The sequence below is a fragment of the Esox lucius genome, chromosome 20 (assembly GCF_011004845.1).
Source record: "Esox lucius isolate fEsoLuc1 chromosome 20, fEsoLuc1.pri, whole genome shotgun sequence".
Taxonomy (NCBI): Eukaryota; Metazoa; Chordata; class Actinopteri; order Esociformes; family Esocidae; genus Esox; species Esox lucius.
Window position 1 is genome coordinate 12,365,153 of NC_047588.1, and position 26,468 is coordinate 12,391,620.

The 26,468-nt window shown below is 40.7% G+C and overlaps 5 protein-coding genes across 9 annotated transcripts in view; 3 read left to right on the top strand and 2 right to left on the bottom strand.

Moving 5' to 3' along the window:
* Positions 1-1,097: 1,097 nt before the first annotated feature.
* On the bottom strand, positions 1,098-5,636 carry tspan13a (tetraspanin 13a). The gene is given in 7 exon segments (NM_001304147.1): positions 1,098-1,443; positions 2,264-2,324; positions 2,562-2,675; positions 2,778-2,891; positions 3,034-3,114; positions 4,892-5,059; positions 5,488-5,636. Coding segments are annotated over 7 exon segments (621 nt in total). The 5' UTR covers positions 5,551-5,636; the 3' UTR covers positions 1,098-1,423.
* A 2,940-nt stretch (positions 5,637-8,576) lies between these two features.
* Positions 8,577-13,831, top strand: ankmy2a (ankyrin repeat and MYND domain containing 2a). 2 transcript variants are annotated; one of them, XM_029115417.2, is made up of 10 exons: positions 8,577-8,840; positions 9,406-9,470; positions 9,902-10,040; positions 10,162-10,260; positions 10,388-10,548; positions 10,647-10,861; positions 11,092-11,227; positions 12,296-12,424; positions 12,562-12,691; positions 13,021-13,111. In XM_029115417.2, the coding sequence occupies exons 1-10, from the start codon at positions 8,774-8,776 to the stop codon at positions 13,023-13,025; spliced, it is 1,146 nt and encodes a 381-aa protein (XP_028971250.1). In that variant the 5' UTR covers positions 8,577-8,773; the 3' UTR covers positions 13,026-13,111. The 2 variants fall into 2 exon arrangements, with proteins under 2 accessions (XP_028971250.1, XP_010888215.3); XM_010889913.5 differs by having other exon boundaries at positions 8,583-8,840; positions 13,016-13,831.
* A 584-nt stretch (positions 13,832-14,415) lies between these two features.
* Positions 14,416-16,342, bottom strand: LOC105021903 (leucine-rich repeat-containing protein 72). Its single transcript, XM_010889912.3, has 8 exons — positions 16,302-16,342; positions 16,121-16,194; positions 15,861-15,930; positions 15,674-15,755; positions 15,321-15,434; positions 15,114-15,176; positions 14,842-14,989; positions 14,416-14,619 (listed from the first exon to the last, which is right to left on the bottom strand). The coding sequence occupies exons 1-8, from the start codon at positions 16,317-16,319 to the stop codon at positions 14,457-14,459; spliced, it is 732 nt and encodes a 243-aa protein (XP_010888214.3). The 5' UTR covers positions 16,320-16,342; the 3' UTR covers positions 14,416-14,456.
* A 1,924-nt stretch (positions 16,343-18,266) lies between these two features.
* Positions 18,267-21,033, top strand: sostdc1a (sclerostin domain containing 1a). The gene is made up of 2 exons (XM_010889911.4): positions 18,267-18,599; positions 19,812-21,033. Exons 1-2 carry the CDS (start codon positions 18,392-18,394, stop codon positions 20,255-20,257), a joined length of 654 nt encoding a protein of 217 aa, XP_010888213.2. The 5' UTR covers positions 18,267-18,391; the 3' UTR covers positions 20,258-21,033.
* Positions 21,034-21,656: 623 nt separating this feature from the next.
* The window catches only part of crppa (CDP-L-ribitol pyrophosphorylase A), a 39,728-nt gene continuing 34,916 nt past the window's right edge, over positions 21,657-26,468 (top strand). For all 4 annotated transcript variants that reach the window (XM_010889908.5, XM_020040673.3, XM_020040672.3 and 1 more), the window contains exons 1-3: positions 21,657-22,052; positions 22,480-22,756; positions 25,686-25,835. In XM_010889908.5, coding sequence (XP_010888210.2) covers positions 21,817-22,052; positions 22,480-22,756; positions 25,686-25,835 — 663 coding nt within the window. In that variant the 5' untranslated portion in view covers positions 21,657-21,816. The remainder of the gene's footprint in view (positions 22,053-22,479; positions 22,757-25,685; positions 25,836-26,468) is intronic.

The window sequence follows — 26,468 nt, forward strand, 5'->3', positions numbered from 1 at the left end:
AAATTCAACCCATGCAATTCATTCTAACAATTAAGCATTTTCACATATGGTAGAGAAACCACCTTTGACACAGCTGACCTTCAGACACAAGGTATGACCGTTTCAACTCACACCATCCATCACCAACTAAATGTGAGTTATATGGTATGAGACCCAGGAGGACCACACTGCAGAGACAAGGCAGCCAGACAACAATTTGCCAGAAACGCACCTTACCACACCACAATGCTTTTGGAGTGTGATGACAAACCCAGTGTCAGAAAGCCGTGGGTCTTCCAGCTAGACAATAACCCACGACACTTCAGAAAGCACCCAGGGATGGTTCACAACAAAATGCTGGACTCTAGATGTCACCGGTGAGTCCAGATCTAAATCCCATTGAAAAGCTGTGGAGAGATCTGAAAACTGCAGGATTAAAGTCAGGAACACCTAGAACAGTTTGCACAAGAACAGTGGGCCTAACTGTCAGTGCAGAGGTGCAGGAAGCTCATTCATGGTTATAGGAAGAGCTTAATTACAGCTTTGCCAAAGAATGTTCTACAAAATATGGTGTAATTATTTTTCAATGTCATTTCTACATACTTGGATATATTAAGTTCTGAATAAAAAATGAGGTTCTGTAACATTAGCAGTGAAATAAAGCATTGCAGAAACAAAATACGTGGGCCAGTTTTAATGTATTTTGTGAAAATAATTGAGTTATTTTTAAGAAAGTCCAAGGGTGTGAAATTTGTTTGGCCACAATTGTACTTACATAGTAGGGAAACCAACATGTAATCTAGGTGTACTCCCCCGTTGAGCAAACTTCCTTCAACCCAGGCAGAGTCCACTGTAGTAGTTTTGGGGGTGGGGACAGTGGGCCAGATTCTAAACCATGTTGCAGCTGTACTTGTGTACCGAAGGCCAGCATGTTTGTCTACTTGACAACCCTAAGCAACCATATCTTCAAAACACAACAGTTGGGGAAAACCCCAATCGTATTTATTCAACCAGTCCTCATTGCAGGGATGCATGTGGCAATGCACGGCAGTATGGTGGATATACGAAAACCAGGTGCCTGTCACGTCGAATAAAAGGCTCATTTCAACTAAATTTGAATATTTGTTTTTATATAAACTTTTAATATACATTACAATATTTGTGTAGGTCTTTGGAATAAAGGTCATCTGAAGAATTTAAAACCAAAATCAAATTGAAATACTGAAAATCATTTGAACTTAGGTCTGACATGCAGTATACTAGCACAATAGATTGTTATTGTTTTGAGTCAATTGGAGTTGAGGTGTATTAACTCCTTGTTTATGGGGGATACCTTGGTTAACAGGTTGGGCAGCCTTCTGAAGAATGGAGTGGAATCCAAACAGAGTTGCTTCCTGGTTCCCATCCGGTTCAGAAGGTAGGAATGTAGGTTACGTAGGCGTGACTAACAGAGTGCTGAGTGACCTACAGTCATAAGACATACTTTTACAAGTCTAAATGGCTTAGAGAGGGAAAGGTTCTATGCTAATCTATACTAATGCAAATTAAAAGCATTACTCTATTTCCATTAAACAATTAAAGTATATTCCATTAAAGTATTGTACAATGTCAACAAGTGTTGAGTTGTAGTAGCCCTACACTGGATTTAAAATGGTGCAATACTTGATGCATTCAAATTAATAGGAATAAAGCCTTATGGTTTCAAAATAGACAAGCCAAACGTGTCTGGATTGGTACAAGATAGTAAAATGATCAACTCACATTTATCTCAAGAGATAAACTTCAGTAAAGCTGGAATTGAATAAATAAATCTGTCTGCATCTGTGCGACATGTAATACATGCAATGCAATGTGAAACAAACTTTTTAAAACTTAGAATTCAGATGAAGTTAACCAGGAAATGTAATCATTAACATGTCTTCTGCTGTTCTTAGCTCGTGCACTGTTTGCACCAGTTGTGCATTGACAGTGTATGAGTCAGACATTTGCTCCTAACTTCCATTCATGAGCTCAGATTAAGAGAAAATTGCTCTCAACTTTAGTGTGCATGCCACCGAAGCAGTTATATGTTGTGGCATCACTCCAGTTTCAAATTGACGAATGACTACTTAACACAAAAATTATAATCATAGTTATACCTACATTATTACAGTCATTAGAATATCTGGAAACATCCCATCATATAAAGTCACAAGATCAAAGTACAAATAAGGGGCAACCTTTTAAAAATGAAAAATGACAGTGCAAGGCTGACTTTATGAACCGGCTAGCTAAAGAAAGGCACCAGAGTTTAGATGGGAATTCTTCTGATTTCTGTATCGATGTGTTAGCCACACTCCCAGGATCTGAAGACAGAAAATATGACAGAATATACTGTTATGTTATTAATATTATTGTTATGTTATTCATAAATACATCATATACTGTAGATCATGATTCAAAATAGTTCAAAACCAGTCAAGTTGTTGATAAAATTATCAACATCAACATGCAGACAGTAAAATGACACACTAAAATGGGTGTGTGCCACATTTTACTTTCATTGAAAGTTCAATTCTATGTAGCAACAGTATGTCGCCAACCTCTGTGAAGCTGAAGAAGCATCCAATTCCGCCCACAAAGTGTAAAACCTCACTGGCATGAGTTTGGATGAGGGGACCACAGGGATCGCACGAGTCTAGTTTGGAGAAACAGTCCTACAGTGTTTGGAAATAGTGGTAAGTAATTTGCCCATCACTCGAGAGAATGACAAACATGTTATTTGTTTTTTACCAATGAAAAGCATTTGTGTTTCTCACCGCTTCACAGGTGCCAGTGGTGTTCACTTCAGAGAAACCACAGCAGTTGAGAGTTCTCTCAACATCCTTCAGTGTTGCTGGGGATTTTTTCAAGCCCGCCTCTAAGAGTTTGACCTACCGTAGGGCAAAGGGATTAGGGTTGAGGCCCTTTCCATCCATGCATGTGTATTAACTATTTGCATAAGGTGTAAATCTACAGATTTGGTGTCATGAGTAACATTAAACATACTAAACTAATTCAGTCCTCACCACCCACCTGCTGCTCTTTATTGATAGCCAGACATGCGGCTGAAACAGAGAGCTGGACAATGAACACCAGGAACAGGATAAGCATGTACTGAGGCCAGCTAAGGAATGTCAAACTGGGCAACCTTTTAAAAACACATTAGGCAACACTAGACTGTGCCTTTAAGAGATTAGCATTCTGAGGAGTCAGGGAGCAGTTGAAAAATAAGATCTACTGTTGTTCTGTTTTTCAATTTGTAGTAGATTGTATTCACATTTGCATTAGAATTGTTTCACTGATTACTGAAATTAATTCAACTACCGCTGAAAAACTGGTTGGTGAATACACAAACTAAACCTGTGCAAACATGGGATCACAAGATGACGAGGAAAGGCACCTGTGTGAAGTTTCCTCCACACTTAGGATGTCCACTACTATTCAAAAGTTTGGAGTCACTTAAAAATGTCCTAATTTTCCATAAAAACATACTTCAAATGTCTTTGAATTGGAAAGGTAGCTAAATGAATAGGAAATATAGACATTGACAAGGTTAGTAATAATATTTTTTTATTGAAAACCTAATTGTGCGTCAAACGTTTCGTCAAAGAATCCTCCATTTGCAGCAATTACAATTATATTCCATTGCAAAATGGAGTGATAGCCTTCCTTCTTCATGATCCCTTTTATCCTGTACAAATCTTCCACTTCACCACCACCAAAGCACCCCCAGACCATGACATTGCCTCCACCATGCTTGACAGATGGCGTCAAGCACTCCTCAAACATCTTTACATTTCATTTGTGTCTAATGAATGTTCTTCTTTGTGATCTGAACAACTCAAACGTTCATCTGTCCTTCACACTTTTTTCCAGTCTTTCTCTGTCCAGTGTCTGTGTTCTTTTGCCCATCTTAGTCTTTTGTTTTTATTTGCCAGTCTGAGATATGGCTTTTTCTTTGCAACTCTGCCTAGAAGGCCAGCATCCTGGAGTCACCTCTTCACTGTTGACGTTGAGACAGGTGTTTTGCGGGAACTATTTAATGAAGCTGCCAGTTGAGCACCTGTGAGGCCTCTGTTTCTCAAACTAGACACACTAATGTATTTGCCCTCTTGCTCAGTTGTGCACCAGGATCTTCCACTCCTCTTTCTATTGTCGTTAGAGCCAGTATGTGCTTATCTGTGAAGGGAGTAGTACACAGTGTTGTATGAGATCTTCAATTTCTTGGGAATATCTCACGTGCAATAGCTTTTAATTCTCACAACAAAAACATTTGACAAATGAGTTTCACAAGAAAGTTATTTGTTTCTGGCAATTTTGAGCCTGCAATCGAACCCACAATTGTTGATGCTCCAGATACTCAACTAGTGTATAGGCCAGTTTTATTGCTTCTTTAATCAGCACAACAGTTTTCAGCCATGCTAACATAGTTGCAAAAGGGTTTTCTAATGATCAATTAGTCCAAATTATGAACTTGGATTAGCAAACACAATGTGCCATTAGAACACAGAACTGATGATTGCTGATAATGGGCCTCTATTCTGATCAATATGATATTATTTTAATATACAACAAATGTGAATACAACGCCATTTCTAAGTGACCCGAAACTTTTGAATGGTACTTCATTTCCCCCAGTATTGACCATTACAGAAAATGCTAAAATGACCAAATCAGTGTAGGGGTCATCAACTCTGGCCCTCAAAGCTAGTTTCACTCCATTGTTTCATTGCAACCCTCTAAATCAGGGACTTATTCAGACCTGAGTAACCAGATTAGTCCAATTAACAATGAAGTAGAACAGAGAACCAGCAGGCTCCGGCCCTCGTAGGATAAGAGTTGATGATCCCTAGTCTAGGGTAACTTCCTCTTATTCCTAAGTGAAGGATACAAAGAACAGCAGGACCTGGTGGTGTTTCAGGGCTCCACAGAGGCCCAGAAATGCCACAAATAACAGGAAGATGCCCACGCCAATCACTCCAGCCACCACACGAAAACTGGATACCAGGCCAAACCATTTCCCCCAAGCTCCTACGCCAATCAACAGCAGGCTAACAATCTGAAGACCAAGCACAATACGTAATGACAGACATCTATTGGCAACGGAAAAGCCCTGAAAAATAAACTTCATGCTGATATCTTTGTGGAAAAAGTTAACACCATCTGATATTTGGGCTATCCTGTTTAACTTTATTAAAGTGTTTTATTTCTGAACTCAGTGAATCAAATACACACATTGAATATATAAATACAAGATTCATTCAACTATATAGAATATATTCTGGACTGCAAGCATTTTATAACAAAACACACAATGCAGATGGTTTAGAATATGGCCAAACTGAGACATTTTGGCAACTATTTCAAATATAACACTATAATAATTTAAAAAGTATGTAGTCTTCTTGTCCTCCCCATTCTTGATCATAGCCTATCAACGAAAAATAATATCTGTCCCATATGGAAAAGTCAATGCATGGTACTTACAACATACAGTACATTCAGCGCGCATAAGGAATTCTTGGTGCAAACAAATCCTCCGCAACCCATTGCCGATTCGTTTTTTGCCCTCCCACACAGAGATGATCAGACTCTATTTTAGGCTATATGCGGACGTTGGAAAAGTAACAAGTCCTACCTTAGAATGTCTAACAATACCTGCGACATAAGGAGAGAGAAACCTACCGTCACACAGATTAATATGCAAATATGTTTTACAACCCAACCGGATTGGTCGTCTTGAATTATGACCTCATATATGCAAATGATGGCAAACAATTGTGCGTTGGCAGAGCCATTTGGCTATCCTATGGTGGCGTATCTATCCGCGGTGCAGGAGGTGCGGTTGCACCCGGAACCGCGGTGGGAGGGGAGTCCGCGCTTGGCCTCGATCATGAAATTATTTTGTATTTTTATTTTATATTGTGTATTTCTATGCTGTTATCAAAGTCAGACGGCAGCTGGTAAGTAAATCTACGGCAGAATCGGCTTCACATATACCTCTTCACAATTTTTATTCCCCTGGGGGGTCGGGTGTGAGGTGCTGTAAGGACATCTTGCTCCCCGGCCCTGCGTCACTACGCTACTCCAGTGACTACACTCAAAACACGTATATATGAGTGTGAGTATATGAATTAGGCTCCCTACAACTCTGAAAATGTATAGTTGTATTATATAAACAATTGGAGCCTGCACTGGCTGCCAGGGTGCACTGTGGACCTCCAGAACCTGGTGGGGATGCATGTGGACGACCGTCCCTCTGGCAGCGGCTATAGGTGGATGCAGTGCCATTGGGGTTGAAGTGGGGCCCCGGGGGCAGCAGAGACCCCGAGAGCGTAAGTCCAACACCAATCGGAGGAGGGGGCACAGCACAATACCAATGTGTCCCTTCGCCGGAAAGCCCTGCCAGCAACGAACTGATTGCGCTACGGCGCCTAGGGGAGTGATCTCTTCTGGGCCTCGGGGGACGGCTCATCGGGGGACGAAAAAATCATTAACACATGATTTTAAACAGGCTTATTTATGAGTTATAATGACGTTTTAAAAAGTACCTTAATTGGTTTAATAAATGATTGGGTTTTGGGAAATACAGTTTTTTTTTATGAAATTAGTTTTTGTCTTGTAATCTGTTTTATTGCTTTTTCTAAGTATATTTTTTTATTTGTAAACAATGAGCGGATTAAATGCAAAACAATGTAACTATGTGCTGAAAATAAAAAAGTTCAAACTGTGAAAATAAATATTTTTTCAAAATAGAAAAAATTAACAATTGGAGCATATAATAATTTATTTGAATACTATTACACAATTATCCTCTTTACACAATGATAAACAACACTTGCAATTATTTTCAATAAATGACATTAATATATACATTCACCTAAAGCATTATTAGGAACACCTGTTCAATTTCTCATTAATGCAATTATCTAATCAACCAATCACATGGCAGTTGCTTCAATGCATTTAGGGGTGTGGTCCTGGTCAAGACAATCTCCTGAACTCCAAACTGATTGTCAGAATGGGAAAGAAAGGTGATTTAAGCAATTTTGAGCGTGGCATGGTTGTTGGTGCCAGACGGGCCGGTCTGAGTATTTCACAATCTGCTCAGTTACTGGGATTTTCTCGCACAACCATTTCTAGGGTTTACAAAGAATGGTGTGAAAAGGGAAAAACATCCAGTATGCGGCAGTCCTGTGGGCGAAAATGCCTTGTTGATGCTAGAGGTCAGAGGAGAATGGGCCGACTGATTCAAGCTGATAGAAAAGCAACTGAAATAACCACTTGTTACAACCGAGGTATGCAGCAAAGCATTTGTGAAGCCACAACACGCACAACCTTGAGGCGGATGGGCTACAACAGCAGAAGACCCCACCGGGTACCACTCATCTCCACTACAAAAAGGAAAAAGAGGCTACAATTTGCACGAGCTCACCAAAATTGGACAGTTGAAGACTGGAAGAATATTGCCTGGTCTGATGAGTCTCGATTTCTGTTGAGACATTCAGATGGTAGAGTCAGAATTTGGCGTAAACAGAATGAGAACATGAATCCATCATGCCTTGTTACCACTGTGCAGGCTGGTGGCGGTGGTGTAATGGTGTGGGGGATGTTTTCTTGGCACACTTTAGGCCCCTTAATGCCAATTGGGCATTGTTTAAATGTCACGGCCTACCTGAGCATCCCTTTATGACCACCATGTACCCATCCTCTGGTGGCTACTTCCAGCAGGATAATGCACCATGTCACAAAGCTCAAATAATTTCAAATTGGTTTCTTCACTGTACTGAAATGGCCCCCACAGTCACCAGATCTCAACCCAATAGAGCATCTTTGGGATGTGGTGGAACGGGAGCTTCATGCCCTGGATGTGCATCCCACAAATCTCCATCAACTGCAAGATGCTATCCTATCAATATTCTAAAGAATGCTTTCAGCACCTTGTTGAATCAATGCCACGTAGAATTAAGGCAGTTCTGAAGGCGAAAGGGGGTCAAACACAGTATTAGTATGGTGTTCCTAATAATCCTTTAGGTGAGTATATATAGACGTTTGAAAGTGTGCTGCTGATTATATACATTGATTATTTCACACTCATGTAGCCTATAATGTTAAATGTATCGAAGAACATGAGCAATATAAGGACATTACGTTGAAGTTGAATCTTAACTGTTTTGCTTTTCTACATATTTCAACATTTAATCAAATCTGCCTACATCGATCAAAATGCTAATGTATCACGAAAGAACTTTCTAGGCTTCAGTGGGACCTCGAAAAAATATACATATTAAGAATTGGTTTTTAATATTATTTCTTATGGTGTTGACATATTGCATACTGCAATAATATATTTTTCTATATATAGAGCCATCTTGTTGGATATGTCAGGTAATATCGAACTGAAAATGTGTTAATATTCACGTCAATGCTAACCCCACATTGCAAAAGGTGGTACGGTCCAAAAAAATTAATCCATCCCACAAAACCTAGGAGGGTTTAGAATGAAAATCAAGGTTGTGTTCCCCTGCACAGAGGTACCATGCATCAACCAATGGTTTTATGCATCGTCATTAACAGTGTCATTGACGGACAGATTCCTAAAACACAACGAGGAAATTAGCTAGAAATTAGCTAGTAAACACATCCAGATCTGTCAGTCGTCAGAAAACTCTAGGCAGAGGAACGTGCCAGCATTGTTTGATGAAGTGTCAATCACAATACTTCATATTTGTTATATTTCTTTGATCTGTTTGGACAGATAATTGTAGCTAACATGTCAGCACCGAAGAAGGGGGATCTTTCTTCCACCGAGAAGGAGTTATTCCAGGTTATTGCTGCAGGTATTAAAGCCTCTTTACATGCACTTGCTAATGCTATACAGTATGCGAATGCTAGCTAGGTATCTTGCAACTGTAGTACAGTACTTGACAGTTATCTTACTAGACAAGCTAACTACATGAGATTCCTGTATATCGCTTCTAACATAACTAGCTTGTATATAAGATAGCTACATAGGTATAGTGGATTAAATTACGTTGCTAATGATGCAATTGCTAACTTGATAACTAAATTCAACAAGCTGCATGGCTAACTAGCCAAGTTTGCTTGGCTTGCACATTTGCTAGCTAGCCTATTAATATAAAAAAAAATTCCAATAATATATGACTACTAAATCAGTGTTCTGAAATCCCTAGTATCAGTGAGTAAAATGATGTTTTCCTACTAGATAATTGTTTGCTATAGCCTAACTATCGTTGGTTGGCTAGTGTTGCTGAGGTCGAGTTTATTATCGAATTTGTATCTTCAGTTAGCTGTCTTCCTAATTTTCGACTCAAAACAGTTATGTACCCTGGTACATAATAAAATAAATTAGAAACAGGAATGTATGCTGTTTTTCCCCCTCAGGAAATGTTCAAGAGGCCTCAAGATTATTGGGCTGTAAGGATGTCAGAGTCAACTGTTTGGATGAGGTAAGGACAGAAATGGTTGAAACAGCATCTAGATGATCTCTTTGTTTCTTCCATTCTATTTCAAAATATTGATTTGCGCTTTTTGCACAAATTCTCAGCAAAAGGGGCATTATAAGGAAAGCAAATGAGAAAAAGGGAATATTTGGGAATTCTCAACACATGTCGACTTCTCAAAAGGCAACAGCTTAGCAAAGGCTTGTGTTAATGCTATCCTCGATCAGCAGTTTGTGTTGTGTGCCTGCCTCTCAGTATCAGGTGTGCCTGGCTCTTTCCACTCTCTCCCCTTTCATTGTTTAGTCTTCAAAGGTATACAAAAGAAAATATGTTGGTGTTGACTTAATTTCGTATGGTTTGTCCATAATACTGCTACAACATATATATTTATTTTTATATATTAAAGATGCACCACTGACAGTTGCATTTCTCCTCAGAATGGAATGACACCCCTCATGCACGCTGCATACAAGGGCAAGGCAGATATGTGCAAGCTGTTACTTCAACATGGGGCAGATGTGAACTGCAATGAACATGAGCATGGCTACACAGCGCTGATGTTCGCCGGGCTATCGGGTAAGGACATCCTCTCACAGCGCGTACGGCTGACATGGGTATCTCTGTGTAGATCTGGGCGCCGAATGGAGAATTAAATAGTTTGCAATGTGTGTGGTTATTTTCTCGCCCTCCATTGTAGGGAAAACCGATATCACCTGGATGATGTTGGATGCAGGGGCAGAAACGGACGTGGTCAACTCTGTGGGACGAACGGCCTCTCAGATGGCTGCGTTTGTCGGTACGTATAGTAAGGAGATCACACTCAGTAGGCTGTCACACTCAGTAGGCTTAATAACAATGAATGAGCTCTGTTTCAATGAGACCTGAACTTGTCATCCGGGTCAATACCTCTTTCCATACCCCAGGTCAGCATGACTGTGTGACAGTGATCAACAACTTCTTCTCCCGGGCAAGACTGGAGTATTATACTAAACCCCAGGGGCTTGAGAAGGAGCCCAAGCTTCCCCCCAAACTGGCTGGGCCCCTCCACAAGATCATCATGAGCACCAACCTCAACCCTGTCAAGGTAAAATTCCCCAAAATGTATCACAGCCCCGTGAAACTGATATTAAGCAATGCTTATTTAATTAAGGTTATTTCATTATTCCTCACCTTCCGAGTCAGATGGTGCTGTTGGTGAAGGAGAACCCGGTGCTGGCTGAGGTGGAGGCCCTGGAGAAGTGTCGGCGAGTGATGGAGCTGATCTGCGAGAAGTGTGTGAAGCAACAGGATATGAACGAAGTGCTTGCCATGAAGATGCACTACATCAGCTGTGTGCTTCAGAAGTGTGCCTCCTTCCTAAAGGAGCGTGACGACAAGCTGGACGGACTTATCAAGAGGTGTGCGAGGGACGTATTCACGCTCTTAAGGCCTGTTTGTGTTTGTCAGCTGAGGAACGTTGGTCAGTAACCAGATTGAGTGATGGCATCGGTACAGAAAGACTAGCTGCTATGGCGATGAGTAAGAGTGGCATCGTTCTTCTGCAGTGAGGTCACATTACATCTGTTCTTGCTTTCTATGCGCTCCGTGTTGCACGCCAACCCGTGCGTCTTTGCCTGTCCCGGTGCAGCCTGCTGAAGGGCCGGGAGAGCGACGGCTTCCCGCTGTTTCAGGAGAAGTTTATCCGCGAGTGCATCCGCAAGTTCCCCTTCTGCGACGCCACCCTGCTGCAGCAGCTGGTCCGAAGCATCGCTCCTGTGGAGATCGTGAGTCAATCAGTCATCAATCAAGTTCATTTATTTAGCCCCATTCTTTCCCCCCGGCAGTATTTTATACTGTCATTCTCTCGATGTCTGTTTGTATTTTTCAGTGACTAATTTATGGAACATCAGTTTGACTAAAGCTGCTCTTATAATAGTGCCGTTGTAAAAACCTGAAGATGTTTTCGACTCTATTGATAGTTTGGTCTCAAACGGTTGGATTTAATGTACCCTCTGATCAGTGCCTGGGGCTTTCACTTTAGCAAACAGCTTTCAAATACAGTGAAGGTAGGCTACCCTGACGTGTGGACATGAGATAATGTTTAGTTATCAAACAGCTGCCACACATCTGTTACGTCACTAGAATAAGGCCCATCTGTTATGTCACTAGAATAAGGCCCATCTGTTATGTCACTAGAATAAGGCCCATCTGTTATGTCACTAGAATAAGGCCCATCTGTTACGTCACTAGAATAAGGCCCATCTGTTACGTCACTAGAATAAGGCCCATCTGTTACGTCACTAGAATAAGGCCCGTCTGTTACGTCACTAGAATAAGGCCCGTCTGTTACGTCACTAGAATAAGGCCCATTTGTTACGTCACTAGAATAAGGCCCATTTGTTACGTCACTAGAATAAGGCCCATTTGTTACATCACTAGAATAAGGCCCATTTGTTACGTCACTAGAATAAGGCCCATCTGTAATGATTGTAATGTAGCATGAGGCTCCTCCCTGTGCCCTTTCACTGCCATGTGAATTTCATTAGAATGTATCTCAAAGCCTGGCTTAATCAGGCCACAAAATCACCCCCCTAGTTTATCTGTATGATGGTTATTCTTGTTGATGACTTTCCTTCCTTCCAGTTTGTAGGAAACGTGTGTGTGCTTAAACTTTACTGTGGTCCTGTACTAAATAGCCTGCAGAACGGCCAATCTCCATTAAAAGTTTTATATTTTTATTTTTACTTTTTGACTGCTTAATCAGTCCCAGCACCAGTCATGATGTGGTTTCCAGTTTGTTCTAGATGTCTACATTTATTGTTTCCCCATTTGTCCCTGTCTGTCCTGCTCAGGGTAGCGACCCTACAGCTCTGTCAGTTTTGACCCAGGCCATCACAGGACAGGTGGGCTTCATGGACGCAGAGTTCTGCACCACCTGTGGAGAGAAGGGTGCGGAGAAGAGGTGTTCCATCTGCAAAATGGTAGGCCTTCCTGACGTCACGATGGAAACATGTATCCCATTATCCATTCCTATCACTTCAGGAAAAAATGGTCAGTCTGTTTCATCCTACCTGGGTGGATCCAACTAATGTGTGTCATGTATTTTGTGTTGCTGTAGGTGATATACTGTGCCCCGACCTGCCAGAAACTGCACTGGTTCACCCATAAGAAGGTCTGCAAGAAACTCCAGGAGCAGAGGGAAAAGAATGAGGTGGAGTCGGCCAAGCTTATGGATAAACGTAGAAAAGGTATTTAAGAACCCTCCTTGACCTGTTGGCGCTTCCTCTGTGTTAGCATTAAACCCCTTATGCTAACACGGTGGGGATGTTCAGCTCCTCTGTGTTAGCATTAAACCCCTTATGCTAACACGGTGGGGATGTTCAGCTCCTCTGTGTTAGCATTAAACCCCTTATGCTAACACGGTGGGGATGTTCAGCTCCTCTGTGTTAGCATTAAACCCCTTATGCTAACACGGTGGGGATGTTCAGCTCCTCAAATGGCCTCTTTGCCCTAGTCTTGGTGGTGCATCGTGCTGTCAGGCGTGGTGACTGGGCTCCTTATGTGTTTCTCAGAGCAGAGTGAGATTGAGAAGGCCCAGGACTCCGTGCAGGACCTCTCGCTGGGACCCAATGAAGACCATCCACCCTCTACCACTGACAACCGAGCAGATGCCTCCTGTCTTGACGCCAGCACCCCAGCCGCAAAACAATGAGGGGGAACTGTGAGGGACCTCCAGCACATACAACATGTCTATATACCCAGCTGTCTCCCTACTCCAGGTCTGGACTGTTGTCGGAGGGAAGCCAGCCTCGGAAAGCCTGACAGATAACCGTGGGCAGGCTATGCAGGGGCTCCCACCAGCCAATGGTCTGACCCCATGGGAAAGGATCCATTATTCATCCATGACCTGACATTGTTTCCCACCAGAGCAGTGCAACACTTGCACTTGAGGAAGAAAGCCTGGGGTCATGAGCGTCTATGCTTTTTTAAAATTCAATGTATTTAATTTTTTTTCATTATTCGTATTAAATGTGAAAATGTATACTTAGAATAATGTAATTATGTTGATGTTTTTTCTTAGAGAAAAATGGAAAGGGCTTCAGGGAGTTTGATGTAAAGTATTGATACATTTCATTAATATTCTATTGGTTTGTGTCCTTTTAAGATAAATTTGATGCCTTAAAAGATGGTAGCATTCAGTAAGTGTCCTAGTTAATGGATTGATAAACAACCTTGTGTTTCCAATCATACAGTAAGTGGCTTGAATTTCCATTGTACCCCAAAATAACTTGGCACACCCCACTAGCCACGTTGCCCAGTAGATGTTACATGTTTAATACTGATGTTTCAATCATGTCAAATTACTGAATAAAGCAACCTTCTCACCACATCACGTTTTTTCTGCTTTTAAATAGTGGTTCTGAATTTAAGGCCTTGGAACACCAAACTATTGCTGGTTTTCATACAAGCCCTCGAATCAGGGACCGCTTTAGACCTGGGACAAACAAGCAGTACTCTGGGTCCCTGGGCTAGGAGTTGAAAAGACATGTTTTAGATTGTGTAACAAACTAGATTAGCCTGGATATCAGCCTATTAGTTCTATTATGCCAGTCCTTGTCACTCCTTGGCAACCTCTGGGGTTGACATGATATACCAGATGGATCCCTTCACCATGTATGTGAAATGTGCCCAATGTAGACAAAAGTGTCTGTGTGTTTGTGTTGCAGTAATCAGTGAACTACTTCTGTTGACTGGTTTAATGTAGACCGAGCACCCTCTACAGGCTTATTCAGAGCATGTCACCACATGGGCATGACAGCAGCTGTATTGTATTTCCTTAAAACCTTTTCCAAATCCTCCTGCCCTGTCTCCTAATCAAACTGTGAGCAGAGTATTCAAAGACCCACCTCTGGGAACATCTCAGAAAATGCATGTGTACAAGAAGCCAAGGAGAATAGACATGAGTCGGGGGAATTCAATTGAGATTTATCCATCCTGTGATTTGTGGTTCTGTTATCTTAATGTGACAATGAGGATGTTAGGCCCTCTCTGGTCACGTTCCCCCAGCGGTCTCTGGTTGGAGGTGGGGATGGACTTCCAGTCCACAGTGGAGAACTGCATGATGGATCTCTTGGCTGTCCGCTCACTGGGATCTGCTGTATCATCTAATGGGAACCTGAGTGGATATAAGCATCCCAGAAATTTGGACATAAACACGAAACACACAATGTTTACGGTGTTCAATTATAGATCACCAAAGTGATAGTCATCCCTTTACCCTATTTGTAACTTACTTGAACTGTCTTGAGCAATGGTAACCCAAAATTCAGATGCGTATGCTCAAATTGATTGCACATTCTCTCAATGTAGTGAAAAAGCTGATAACTCATTGTGTTACCGTAAGAGACGACGTCCTTCCCCATAGATGCTGGTCTGTCTTCCTAGGGGAGTTTCTGCCCGTCTGCCAAAGGCCAGAGACTGGAGAACACGATGGCGTTCTGGTCTGAACAGCTGGAAGGAACGGCTCCTCTCCTCCTGCTTAACCTCTATCAACATGGCATCGCTGTGTGTTCAACAAGAATGCTCGGACTCTACACTTTAGATGTACTTTAGTCGTTTGCTAGAGACTGTTTTTCCAGATGTAGAAATAAGATGTAATCTTTGACATACCTCTTCTATCCAAAACCTGCACTGACGGCAGTTGATGAACCACATACTGCCGATATTCAGGCTCTTTTGAGAAGGGATTCAGAAATAAACCTGCGAAATTCACCTCTAAAATGCAGTCAAATCTATTTCTTTAAACACACTTTCCACCTCACAGCAATATAACACATTTTCAACTGTACAGTATTAGTGGAATTCCTAGTCACTCACTGACAGTGTGGAGATTATGCATGTTCCTGAGCTCAGCCATGCAGTCCTCCAGTTTCTGCATCTGGTTGTTGTGGAGAAGGAGAACTTTTAGGCAGGTTAGATGTCCCAGAGCCCCTGGAAAAAGCAAACAAAAAACACTGAAGACAATGCTAAATGCTAAACCTGGCTTGACAATGACAGCAACCTATCAGATTGTACAAGATAAGACGGGCATATCTGCACTGAATATGCTCTTAACCCCATTTTCTGTAAGATAACCCCTGCTGAAATGTAAAGACAATATGGATTCAAACCATGCATAAAGTCGCACAGAGAAAATACATTTCTTTCAGTACAGAGATATTGTGAGATACCTGAGATAGATTTTATTTCATTATTTTGGAGGTAAAGTTCTGTCACACAGCAGTTGAGGGTATTGTGAGAAAGGTTCTTAATCTGAAACATGTAAAAATAAAAACATTATACACTGCAAAAGTAATTTCTGACCTGACCTGATTAGTGTTGAAGGTAACATGTGGTCATATGTAATATTAAAAGTACCTTGTTATTATTGAGCCATAAATATCTCAGCATGGAGAATCTTGACAAATCCGGAACATTTGTGAGTCCTCTATTTATGAAATTATATTTTGTTTATTAGCAAACTTTTTTTTAGCAATATTAATATATAGTGACATATAAATATATACAGTGTATATCCTTTTATTTTGTTTTATTTTTTTCACAGGTCAATCACGTCAACAGCCTAACAATTAATATTGATACAGATTTTAATTGTTAGAAGTTAATGGCATATCTACTTTTTGGCAAGGTAAAGTTGACAAACATCACTGTCCCTCCTGATTCCATACTTCTGGAGAACATAATCAATGTCCTGTATAAAAATACAATAAAAGTCAAAATGTCATTCAAACATCAAAATGTTTCACTAACCTTTCAGCTGATATTAAAAATAAATGGTAGTAGTAGTCAGACGCATACCTTCTCACATACCCCCATAACTGACTGGTATTAAGGACAAATCAAACCAGATCAAAGCTTCGGTCTATCGGTTGCCAGGAAACCCAGGTTTTAATTTTGAGTGACAACAAACAAATCTTCTCCTAGCTCAGCCTCAAATTGCACAGGTTTCTAAATGTATTTACTACCATACTTTCAATGTTTGTTTTGGGACGGCAGGGAAAAATGCACATTGTTTGTTAAACTATGAGGCTATCTCACATCTACTATAAAGTAAATTACATAATTTATCCAGCAAGCACATTTCTTCCCCTATGACAACAACTGGTCACTAGGTGGCATTCTATCTCTACCAGGTGCATTGTAGGCTGGAAGTGGCTCAAAATAACAAGCTTCTGAAACTGGTTAGAACTGTCCTTTAATTCCAATGCACTATGGAGTTTTTCATACATTGCATGCATTTCTTGAATAACATTGTGCTTCCATTATTGAATTCTAACCTAATATCTTATTTCTCCTCATAACATAAACATTTAATAATTTAAATCAGATAGCAGCTCTCACTATTTAATAAGAGACATATCCACTCTCTTGATTTATACAGTGGGCTTTCTTATGTGGATTGTGAGGACCCATAACCTTTATCTTTTGGCTTTGTTCCCATGTTATGCCTTCCTTTTGTCCCCCTCTGGTCTCACTTCCCATTACCACATGAGGGTCCTTCCTGTCTCTGCCATGTTACTTGTCAATACAACAACCCATATATATCCATTTGTGTGTGTAGGGCTTTGCTTGTGTGCGTGTGCATGTGTGTGTGTGTGTGTGTGTGAGAAAGACGGAGTGTGTATGCTTGTATGTGTGTGTTTGCCTGTCCTTGTATTTTCCTATATGTCACTGTGTCCATGGTCTGAACATGTAAAGAGGACCTATCCCTGTTTCCTAATCCTTTAGATTGGAGAAACATGACAGTTATGAATAATTATGAACGTCTGTGGCATTCAACTTTCACCCTGTCACTTAGAGAACCTCAGCTGGGAAAGAGGTAATACTGGTCTCCTGGGGTAAAATAGTGGTATTGTCTTTATTTTGTGGCGGACATGATATGAAAGCTGAACCGTCTCTTTAGTGAAAGATATATGCACATTTGAGAAAAAGAGAATGGGCTTTTTAGTTACAACACCAACAATAGTATAAACATTGCTTAGTCTTCACCTTCACATATTACTTCATGAATTCAAGAAGATATCATATCACCAGAGACGAGACACCTTTGCATTGTGGTAGCCTACGCTAGACAGGAGAAAGGAGCCCCCTAAAGCCCAGCAACGCCGTCATGATAATGACAGAGATCCCACGTGTCAGATTTCCATCACAGGGGCAACAATTAGTGTCTACGTGTGACACTTCTTTTCAAATCTGTAGGACAAGGCTTAAGTGAAAGCTCCCACAGAAATAATGATATCTTTTGTTGCCATACCTGGACACAACAACTCCAGTTTGTCTAGGCACTCCAGTCATTAGGCATACAAATAACACGGCAGACTGAGAGACAGAGAGGAGGAAAATTACTGAGACCAAAAGCAAATTATACAGCCTTAGAGAATAGGTGAAATTGCATCTCAAAACATCAACTAAAAAAATACAAATGCTATGTATAATTTAGATAATTTTAGGTAGAAAAATGAATCCTGTACTTAGCGAAAAATAGCACATTACAGAGAGTCCAAAAGCGGAACGTTCTTCTAATATTTGAATTCATTAATTTTGCTTATTAAATGGCAGCCTTCATGAATGATAACGAAGCACCAATTCCACATAGCACCTAATTCCATCAACTGGAGAGAAAAGTCTGAATCACTCCCCTGATGCTGCAGGCACTGGCACTGAGACAGCGTGCACAGACGAATGGGCGTGGTTAACGAGTCCCGCCCACTGCGCCCACCCCTTCAGTCTTGAGACTACACGAAGTGCACCTGAGCGGTTGCCAAAACAGAACGCGGGCAGGCCTATATAATAGAAGCCGAGAAAAGGTTACGTAGAATCTCTGCAGCACACACCAGAGACAAAGCATTAATTTTACCTGACAAGGGCTACATCCCCAAAAAGCAGACATGCACTTGAAGTCATGCGATTCGTGCCACCTGGTATTCTTGTTTTGCATTCTTGTGAGGAGCTGCCAAGCGTTCAAAAATGATGCTACGGAGATCCTATACTCGCACGTGGGTAACCCGGTGCAGGATACTCCTAACAACGTCTCTTTAAATCGAGCACGAAACGGTGGGAGAGGCGCGGGAAATACTGCTCGGAATGATAGAGTTGGTGAGTATCTTTCACTACCCTTGCAAAACGTGTACATTTGCTTTTAGCTTTTTAACGAAGCTACTTTGAAAAATGTGTTATTTCATATAAAGGCATTATAGGCTAGTCAGATTTATTCCAGAATAGTATACACTGCAATACGGGTAAATGTTATTCCCTTGTTATATTGAAGTGTTCTCAAAACTAGATGTCTCAATTCACACACTATAAATGGGAGACAAGTCTTTATTAGGTTATTATTAATACCTACAATAGTTTTTACATGATTCATAACTATTCTATGAACATACTATACAACTATGTATTTTCGTGAATGAATATATTTCATAGAACATCAGTAGCTCTGTTTAGAAACGTAGTAGTGACTCTCATTGACAATATAACCCAAGAGTACTAGAGTGAGAATCACCCCAGAGACAGTTTCACACCAGAGACAGTTTTACACTAGACAGAGTATCTTCCAAGAAACAGTTTAAACACCAGAGAGAGTATCACACTGGAAACAGTATCAGATGCCCCACAGAGTGAGTTGAAGGAAAACTTAGAACAATAATACCTGCAAACAGACACACACACCTGGCATGGGTCCAAGCAGGGTGGTAAAGATGAAAGTCATCCAAAGCTAGCAGGCTACTATTAGGGGAGTGATCGTGTGTCAGCACTCGTGAATGGAGGTGTGCTCCAATGCACAGGAAGTCTGTGTTTGTGGTGCTGTTTGACTTGAGCTCTCTCAGGACCCCGAGCATGAAGGAGAGAAAAGGAGTCGCTCCTCTCTTCATTCATCAAACTCTGTCATAGAAAGGGGGCACATTGTCACTGAGGTGTATGGCAGTGTTTGAATGGGGTCTGGCTTGGATTACAGTGGGAGTCAGGGGCTGTAGCCTGGAGCTGAACAATAGTCTTACTAGTTACCAGCTAATAAACCTACTAGAAAGCTAGCTCCATTGACATAGCTGAGAACACTAAAGCCCTTCTTCTCATCCAAGAAAAATGCACAATTTCCCCCCTGATTGGCAACTGTTTGTACCAACAACCTCCACATGGACCATTTAAATGAATGTGTCTTCTGTTTGTAATGTTTTATAATAAAGGAAATCTCTTACATGCAGTAGAACTGAAAGTTAAAACAAGGGTTAGGGTCAAAAGAGAGATTTCAAGTAGATGATAAAATCTTTTTGATTCTCATTCATTTTCTACTCCTTCCTCTTCTAGATCAGAAAAACCAAGTTGGCTGTCGAGAGCTGAGGTCCACCAAGTACATCTCTGATGGCCAGTGCACCAGCATCAACCCCATCAAGGAGCTGGTGTGTGCTGGCGAGTGCCTCCCTGCTCAGATGCTGCCCAACTGGATTGGCGGTGGTTATGGCAGAAACGTTTGGAGCCGGAGGACCAATCAGGACTGGCGTTGTGTCAACGACAAGACACGCACCCAGCGCATACAGCTGCAGTGCCAGGACGGAAGCACCAGAACGTACAAAATCACAGTAGTCACCTCGTGCAAATGTAAGAGGTACTCCCGGCAACATAACGAATCGAGCCACGTTAAGTTTGAGGAGCCCCTGTCCAAGCCCCAGCTCCTCCAGAAACACAAAGCCAAGGCCAAGAGGAGACTAGGAAAGATCAAGCTGAGTGAGAACTGGCATGAAGCAGAGCCTTAATGTGGGAATGTAGAAGGCCTCAGTGACTTGGATTATATCTTACTGGGACTGGCTTGTTGTAAGAAGGACCACAGTGCCTGAAAATGTGGCCTGCCTCATCTGTGAACAAATGGGCACCATTTATTCGTTAGCTGATAATATGGCTTAGAGGATATAAACCTGAATGGGGTCATCATGACCAATGACCCTGCCTGGAACAGAGATTGTGTCTGACTATGTAAACTTCCTCTCCACTCCATCATTCAGTTTTACAGACAGTACAGTGTAATAAAATAAGCTCTGCATGAAAAGGGATGTTCAACACAAAGCACCATGAATACACAATGTAAATATATGTACATATATAGTATCATTATTACATGTTCTATGAAGTATAACATATGTATAAATGTTTTCTAAGATGTATATGATGTCATATATGGGTGATTCCTCATTAAGGTAAACCTAAGCATCACAAAATAAAACGAATCATTTCCACATAAAACAGTGCTTCTTATTATTATACAGTCTATGTTTTGGAGTCCACACTTTATGTGTAGGAAACTGCATGAATATCAAATAGATGGCTATGCCTAATATAGGGTATTTTGGTCAACTGTATTTGGCTTTTAAAAGGGCTTTTTCACCCAAATCTTTCTTGTGTAAGAATTTCGATGGTACCGTAGAAATACAGACCAAATGTAAACTTTTTGTGTAAGACCTGGTTTGTTACTTGCCAACAAATGTTTGTATTTTTTATCTCATTAGCTTCAATCTTTATCTCAACTAAAGTTTTCACTGGGAAAATAAATGTTAATGGACAAACCTCATTGTTATTTAATCCTTATAGACACTTTATTTTAACTTTATAGACAGTTTATTTACTTAGACTATATCACTGATGAAACAGGTTTCTGTTTTCATAAATAACATTTGTTGTATGTTCAGTGCACCTTTATGTGGTAAGTATGAACATACTATGCATACTTTCTTGACAACGTAACGCCTGATTCCCCTGCAATTATGGTGGGTCCTGGGGCCATGCCTTCTTGTTAGACTGATGTAAATCGTTGTCCTCATGTAGGTTACTTACACTTAAGTCGTTTTGTTTAAACGTTATGGGTGGTAGGATTTGTAGACCACCTACAAGCCTACTTCAAACGGTGCAGTGAACCACTAGATTGGATTTTAAGCGATGACCATGTAGGTGATGTGATCACATACCCACAAGTATATATCATTATCGTAATTTGTCGAATTGTTACCATTGCAAAAAATCTTAGAGTGTGCGAATATGAAGCAAGCAGTCATATATATAAAAAAAAACATGTCTTGGAAAATTGGCAAATAATGTGGTACGGATATTGAAACGATCCGAACATAATCAGCAACCACCTCAATGACGCATAGCTGGGGAATCCTTGATAGCGTTTGAGCGCGGCGCTGTGGCTACCATGTAGCAGGTTAGAAACATCGACTCCGCCCATAAAGAATTGAATGAATTAAGTGTACATGGGGCTGTGCTGTGTTCGTAAGATCTCAGTTTATCAGTTTTTTAAACTTTAAAATAATCACTTGGCATGAATCATGCAACAATAATGTGCGACATGGACAGGCCTATTGAACCAGGGCATTTCTCAACATGCGAAGCCGGGTTGGAAAAGCATATTGTGGGATGTTGCAGTGTCGATTTCCCGGTAGCTGCGGTTCTTCCAGCCGGTGGCAGCGGAGAAAGAACGGGGCTATCGACACCCAAACAATTCTGCACATTTCTCAACAGACCTCTTATTAGCTATACAATTCAAACCTTCGAGAGGTAACATTTGAACTGCCGAGTATTCGAAACAATATTGTATTTCTTTCATGACTGTAATACTGTAATACCTTGCCCCTTCAACATGTCACTGTGCACCGGAGTGCGACTTAACCAAACCACTTTCATTACTGTCAAACACTGTTAATATTTCTTGGTAATGTCTGAAATTATTCTATTTAATAGATATTTACGGTATCTGTTATTTTTAGGTCACACGCACAATTTGCTACAACTTCACAAATAGCTAGTTGATGCTACAATTCATTTTTGTGACGACTGGGAATTTTGTTGAACTATTGTATGCAAATAATTGCACCACAGTTCATGGAAATATACCAAGAAATTAAACAAACAGTGTCCCTGAAAAATTGCTGTGTTGTGTCCACAGTGTGAAAGGCGTTGATTTATGACAGTGTTTCTTCCACAGAGTGCCATGGATCCAAAGCATTGTTGTGGTCGTTGCCAAGGAGAGCCTTGATCTGATGATGGACATTGTCCACCGCTTCCACCATACCAAGGTCCTGGTGGTGCATGGTGGATCTACTCGCCACAGATCTATATTCAATGGGGTTTGTGCCCTAAGCAAGAGAGAAGATGGTACAGCTCTGGTCAAACCAAAGGTGGTTATCATTCATGATGCAGTGCGGCCCTTTGTGGAAGAGGACTTCCTCCTCAAAATAACAATGGCTGCAAAAGAGCAAGGGGTTTGTACACCTTAAGACTTCTCTATCTCTTACAATCACTGAAGCTTGAGCATTTCATGATGTCGGCTGTGAGCCATGATAAATGAACAACACGTAGGCTGATTTTAGTGGGTAAAGAAGACACATATGAATAGATGGTGATCCATATTTCAATTTTAGTAGCTGTGAGATGATTTATGTTGAAGGCTTGTCACAAAGGCAGAGAGACGTGAGAGCAGGAGCTCTTTGACATGGAGCTAGCATTTAAAGTGTGTTGGTGAGGCCCTTGTGTGTGTGTGTGCGTGTATGTATGTATGTGTGTGTCTGTGTATTGCGTTTTAGTGTAAGTGAGGGACTGAGTCAGTGAGCCAGCAGTCTGGTCTTCATTAACTTGCCAGTATCCCTGATCATGATGGAATGCCAGTCTCTACCGAAGAGCCTGAGATTCATTATGTGTAACACACATAACATATGTTTCCTTTCATTCCATTTGCAAGTCATTTCACCTACACTATCTCACTGATAGCTAGTTGTTATTGCCGCTTTCAGGATTTTCATCGTCAATTATGTCATGGTCAGAAGAAATTCTGTTATTGTTATTAAATGTTATTATTAAGAAATCCCCATTGTAAAGTAATGGCAGTCCATGCCCAAGCTGTGTTGAATAGATTGGATTTGTTATTATCCTGAAATTTGAGTCAGTGTGATAGGCCTTTAAGACACATTAGGTTTAGAATCATTCGATACATTCTGGATAGATTTGCTGCTTGCTATAAGGCAGGAATGTCAAATTCAATCAGAGCAGGGACAATATCATTTTTTATTTTTTTTGCGGTTTTCCAATTTGTTTTAGACATTATGTTGCATCTAACATTTCAAATTTAGTATTTTTAAGGCTTTTTGCTATGCTTGTACATAGAACATGCATAGGGTTCTGTATAAAGCACTTCATAATAAATGAATAAACCAACAACATATCGATACATTTCCCAGCCTTGTGCTGGGCTCACAGATGGCAAATTCTATAATTAAAAAAACAATAACCTAAAAGAAAGGTACTAATATTAAAGGCCCAGTACAGTCAAAAAACATTTTCTGCTTTGTTTGATGTATTTACTCAAATTACGACAGCCAGAAATGTCTGTGTTATTCTGGGATATTTTACATTAGATAAATTGCAAAGAATGTGTGTGTCAGGCTGTCAGCACAGCCTCACCATATTTACTGGCGCTTGTGTTTTTGTGACAAGACAACTTTCGAGAAAAAGACTTGGGCGTCACTAAACAAATTCCTATGTGGCACTGAAAGCACAGCCACATCCCATTTACATGATAATATATTTGTTGCTGCAATGATTGGGATCCTACAAATATAAAAAATAATATTATGGCTCCTCTTTCTCTGATCAAATACACATTCCTCAAACCCTATGAAAGTCAGTAACGGACAGAGTCACAGGGAATGGACACAAGTGTTCAGGGCCCAGGAGGGCCTTTTATTAATAGAAATAGCATGAGCATTGAGGGGAAAATCTAAACCAAAAGACAAATCTCTGTTGGATGGATGAGGCAACATCATCTCTAGGATGGCCTCACCCTGGCAGTTTCAGAGCCATGTGTGCGAGTTACCATAGTGATTCCACATATAGATTTTGCATATCTGAACCACATTTAACACAACCAGACTAAAATTGCTGAGTAGAAATATAGTATATTTGCAAAACACTTTTGCAATTAACCATATCATTTAAAAAAAATCCCATTTTGGAAGCTCAAGGCAGCTTCAGCACAGGCCTGTGAAATTATTCTTTGTTCCTGCACTCCAAATTTGGAACTAGCTTCCCATTTAAGCATTGACAGCAGTGTACTAGTCAATTTCAGTAAACTTCTGACACCCTACTTTTTTATAAAGTGTCTAAAATCCCTAACCCATTATATAGTGTCAAAGTATCTGAAAAGGCTCGGTGGCCCACCCCTTGTCACTCCCACCGCCCCAACCTTGCCTGTGGCTGTCCTAACTAGCTATCTTCAGACGAATACACAAACTGTAAATTGCTTTGGATAAGAGCGTCTGCTTAATGATCTAAAATGTTAGTATGAAAAATGCTTGCTAGAGATTCAGCAAAAACAACATACACATAGTTATCTTGCAGACTTTGTGAGTTACTGTCGTCATGTTTTATTATGTAGATGACTTCTAGAATTTCATTTATATGTTTTTATCACCCCCTTTTCACAATTCATCATATGCAGTGTACATACCTGTTTTTATTGCAACAAACACTTGACTTGCCTGATGCTAGCCAGTTTGAATCACCATGGTTTCTCTCTGCCACAGTTAAGATTTGAACCTAGATTGTGGTGGTCAGTTTGGTTCAAAGGAGCGCCTTAGACCGCTGCACCAACTGGGGGACTAAATTACTTAACATTGACTCAAATATTATACTTGCATATCTTTTAGTAGCTTAATGATTGAGAGTTGTATGTAAATCCGATCCAACAATTTCTTGACAATTAAGATTACACGTTATGTAGCAGGCTACACAATGACCCATTGGAACTGAAACTTGCCATCCACATGTGGCCTACAACAAGTTTAAACATCCTCTCTGGTAGAAGAGTCAGTTAGTGCCAAAAAAACATTTGGGCTGGTAAAACAGTTTAGTAATGGTGATATGATACAGTGGTTGGTTTGTGGTTGTGGATGGGTATGTGTGTGGGGTTGGGGGGCCGGCTGCCATTTGGTGTGCAGTATGTTGGCAGTGCGTGAAGTGTGTGGCTTGGAATAGTGCCAGAATGAATAGAGAAATGAATGCCCGGGCTGGATAAATGTGTATCACGGGTCAGATCTGCAGGCCCTGTGTTTTATGTATGGCTATAAGAAACAAATGATTATTGCGTTAGCTATACAGAATAAAAAAGAGTGACATATTCTGTTTATTATTTCGCAGGCTGCTGGAGCTATTCGTCCTCTGGTCTCCACCGTGATTGCTGCCACATCGGAGGGCTATCTTGACCACTCTCTGGAGAGAACCAAGTACAAAGCCAGTGAGATGCCCCAGGGCTTCCTGTATGATGTCATCTATAAGGCATATCTGAGTGTACGTATAGGCACTAGTCCTTCCGATCACCTATAGTTCACTGTAAGTGCGTTAAATCAAAACTGGCAAAAGAACAGTTGCACCAGATCAGACTAAATAATTTCAAAGTTCACTGTGAACGTTTGGATTATGTTTATGTAAACAAATCATCTACTGAATGATTTTCTTAAATACTGGTACGGTACGCTAACAAGGATTGTTCTTGATGCAATGTTGAAACATTGTCTTCTACAGTAGTTAGTTCTCTTGTTTGGATATTGTTTTGGTCTTCGCTTCTGGTCAGGAACCTTGGATGTCTTCAAAACCTTTATTCAAATTGAGTAACAGTCCTGCAGGTTTTTAGTTTTCCCTCTCAATGTCAAATAATTACTTTAAAAGGTCCCTCAAATCACATTAAATGACAGTTGGAAAGAGATTTATGCTGCAGGAATAATTATGCCCAGAAATGCCACTAGATGACAAAAGACTTTATGAATCTCATACATCATACCACGTCTTTACAGTCGCTCATTGTTCACCAGATGTGCGCGAACCTGCAGGGTTTCAAGCTGAAGAGTTTGTGGTGTGGGTGCTATCATTTTCACCACTTGATTATGTCTGGGAAAGAAAGAAATGACACATTAATATACTCTG

Bases quoted from the DNA above. Each gene is read 5' to 3' on its own strand.
- ankmy2a (XM_010889913.5), top strand. From the start codon at position 8,774: ATGTCAGCACCGAAGAAGGGGGATCTTTCTTCCACCGAGAAGGAGTTA. The intron at 10,261-10,387 runs GTACGTATAGTA...TCCATACCCCAG, and splicing joins TCAGATGGCTGCGTTTGTCG to GTCAGCATGACTGTGTGACA. The intron at 11,228-12,295 runs GTGAGTCAATCA...TGTCCTGCTCAG, and splicing joins GCATCGCTCCTGTGGAGATC to GGTAGCGACCCTACAGCTCT.
- LOC105021903 (XM_010889912.3), bottom strand. The intron at 15,756-15,860 runs GTACTTTTAATA...TACATGTTTCAG, and splicing joins TATGGCTCAATAATAACAAG to ATTAAGAACCTTTCTCACAA. The intron at 14,990-15,113 runs GTATGTCAAAGA...CCATGTTGATAG, and splicing joins GCAGGTTTTGGATAGAAGAG to AGGTTAAGCAGGAGGAGAGG.
- sostdc1a (XM_010889911.4), top strand. From the start codon at position 18,392: ATGCACTTGAAGTCATGCGATTCGTGCCACCTGGTATTCTTGTTTTGC. The intron at 18,600-19,811 runs GTGAGTATCTTT...TTCCTCTTCTAG, and splicing joins TGCTCGGAATGATAGAGTTG to ATCAGAAAAACCAAGTTGGC.